General features: G+C 32.7%; 1 protein-coding gene across 1 annotated transcript in view; it reads left to right on the plus strand.

Moving 5' to 3' along the window:
* LOC106883567 (zinc finger protein OZF-like) overlaps nt 1–694 on the plus strand; it is a 1850-nt gene extending 1156 nt beyond the window's left edge. The window contains exon 3 of the mRNA XM_014934620.2: nt 74–694. Coding sequence (XP_014790106.2) covers nt 74–694 — 621 coding nt within the window. The remainder of the gene's footprint in view (nt 1–73) is intronic.
* Nucleotides 695–1869: the final 1175 nt, after the last annotated feature.

Below are 1869 nucleotides of genomic sequence, written 5' to 3' on the forward strand. Positions count from 1 at the left end.
ACACAAAAGAATACACGCTGGAGAAAAAACATTCCAGTGTAAAATATGTGGGAAGCTGTTTGCTCATAAACAGGGTTTGAAGTCACACAACAGACTACACACTGGGCAGAAAACTTTCCACTGTGAAATATGTGGGAAATCTTTTTATGATAATGCTCATCTTGTGGTTCACAGACGTTATCATACAGGTGAAAGACCATTCAACTGTGAAATATGTAAGAAATCTTTTGTCACAAAAAGAGATTTAACATCACACATTAAAATACACAGGGGAGAAAAACCATTCCAATGTGAAATTTGTGAGAAATATTTTGTTACTAGTTATGTCCTAAAAAGACATAAAAGAATACATACCGGAGAGAAACCTTACCATTGTGAAATATGTGAGAAACCATTTTGCAGCAGAGGTTCATTAGCACAACACAGAACAGTACACACTGGGGAAAAACCTTTCCATTGTGAAATATGTGGGAAATGTTTTGCTTCTAAAGGCGTTTTAAAGAGACATATCAGAACACACACAGGAGAGAAACCGTTCCACTGTGAAATATGCGGATCATCTTTCTCTCAGAATTCTTGCCTAATTGAGCACAAGCGTCGCCACACAGGAGGAAAACCATTCCAATGTGAAATTTGTGAGAAATCTTTTGTGTCTTCTCATAAATTGAAGAATCACCAAAACATTCACTGTTGAAGGAAAGTTTTGGACTGTGAAATCGTTTTCAAAGTTCTGATCTAGTAATCTGTAAATATTATTAGGAGAAAGATCTGTTTACTGTTTAGTTTTAGTCAGAGACACAATTTTATGAATCATGGAAAGAAAAATACTGGTATCACACCTACATCAGCATTTATTTGTCCATCTTTGCATGCTAGAATGGGTGAGACAGGTTGTGGATGGCCAGATGCCACTTTTTGCAATGATTGATCATATTTTCATGGAAGGGTAGAAACGAAGGACACATTTTGTATACTGGTGACAACTACAATGCTATGTCAAGTCAAACAGACACGTATTCGCGATGAGCTTCCTTCAGTTTCTATCTGTCACATCTACTCACAAAGACTCACTGTTGTGGGCTTATGAAATTACTAGCATACCTGAGCCGTCAATGACAGGTATCATTGAAATATGTACATGATTAAAGATGCTAATGTGTGTATGAGGATTTAAATGAAAATGCCAAAATAACAAAACAAAAAGTAAATATTTTTATTACTCCCCAAATATAAAATATTGTTTACTTTTAATATTTTCAATATTTTGTTGTCAATGATTCACTCATTATTCTACATTTTGTTATTTTCTACAATAAATACTTCTTAATATTTCATAAATGTTGTAGATGTTGTTTGTATTGAAATTCACCAAATTAATAGGTATGTTTGCACATGGGTACCCAGCCAGTATCTGATTGGTATAGGTTCAACTCCCATAGCCTCCTGCTGCCAACCCTTTTCCATCTTATAAGGGTAAATACCCAATTTTCTGCTGTTTTCACAGCTTTACTGCTTTTGAAATTTACTTTCTGGTCTGTAAAATACCAATCATATTCGATGCTTCTAAAGTTTGTTTCTAAAAACGTTACATATATTTTCTAAAGCTTCTCAAGGAACAACAGGTTTAGTTGATGTAAAAGCTGGGCATTTACAACATATTCAACATGTTCCATTCGAAAGCTCCAAATATTTGTGATAAATGTTATTATTTATATTAATTGCAGAAGTTCCTGAAGAATAATATTTCTTGTATATATATACATACATTACCTTATTATTTTTCTTACATATATATATATATATACATATACATATAGATATGCATATATATATATATATATATATATATATGATGATGATGATGATATA

Source organism: Octopus bimaculoides, chromosome 28 (assembly GCF_001194135.2).
Source record: "Octopus bimaculoides isolate UCB-OBI-ISO-001 chromosome 28, ASM119413v2, whole genome shotgun sequence".
Classification (NCBI taxonomy): domain Eukaryota; kingdom Metazoa; phylum Mollusca; class Cephalopoda; order Octopoda; family Octopodidae; genus Octopus; species Octopus bimaculoides.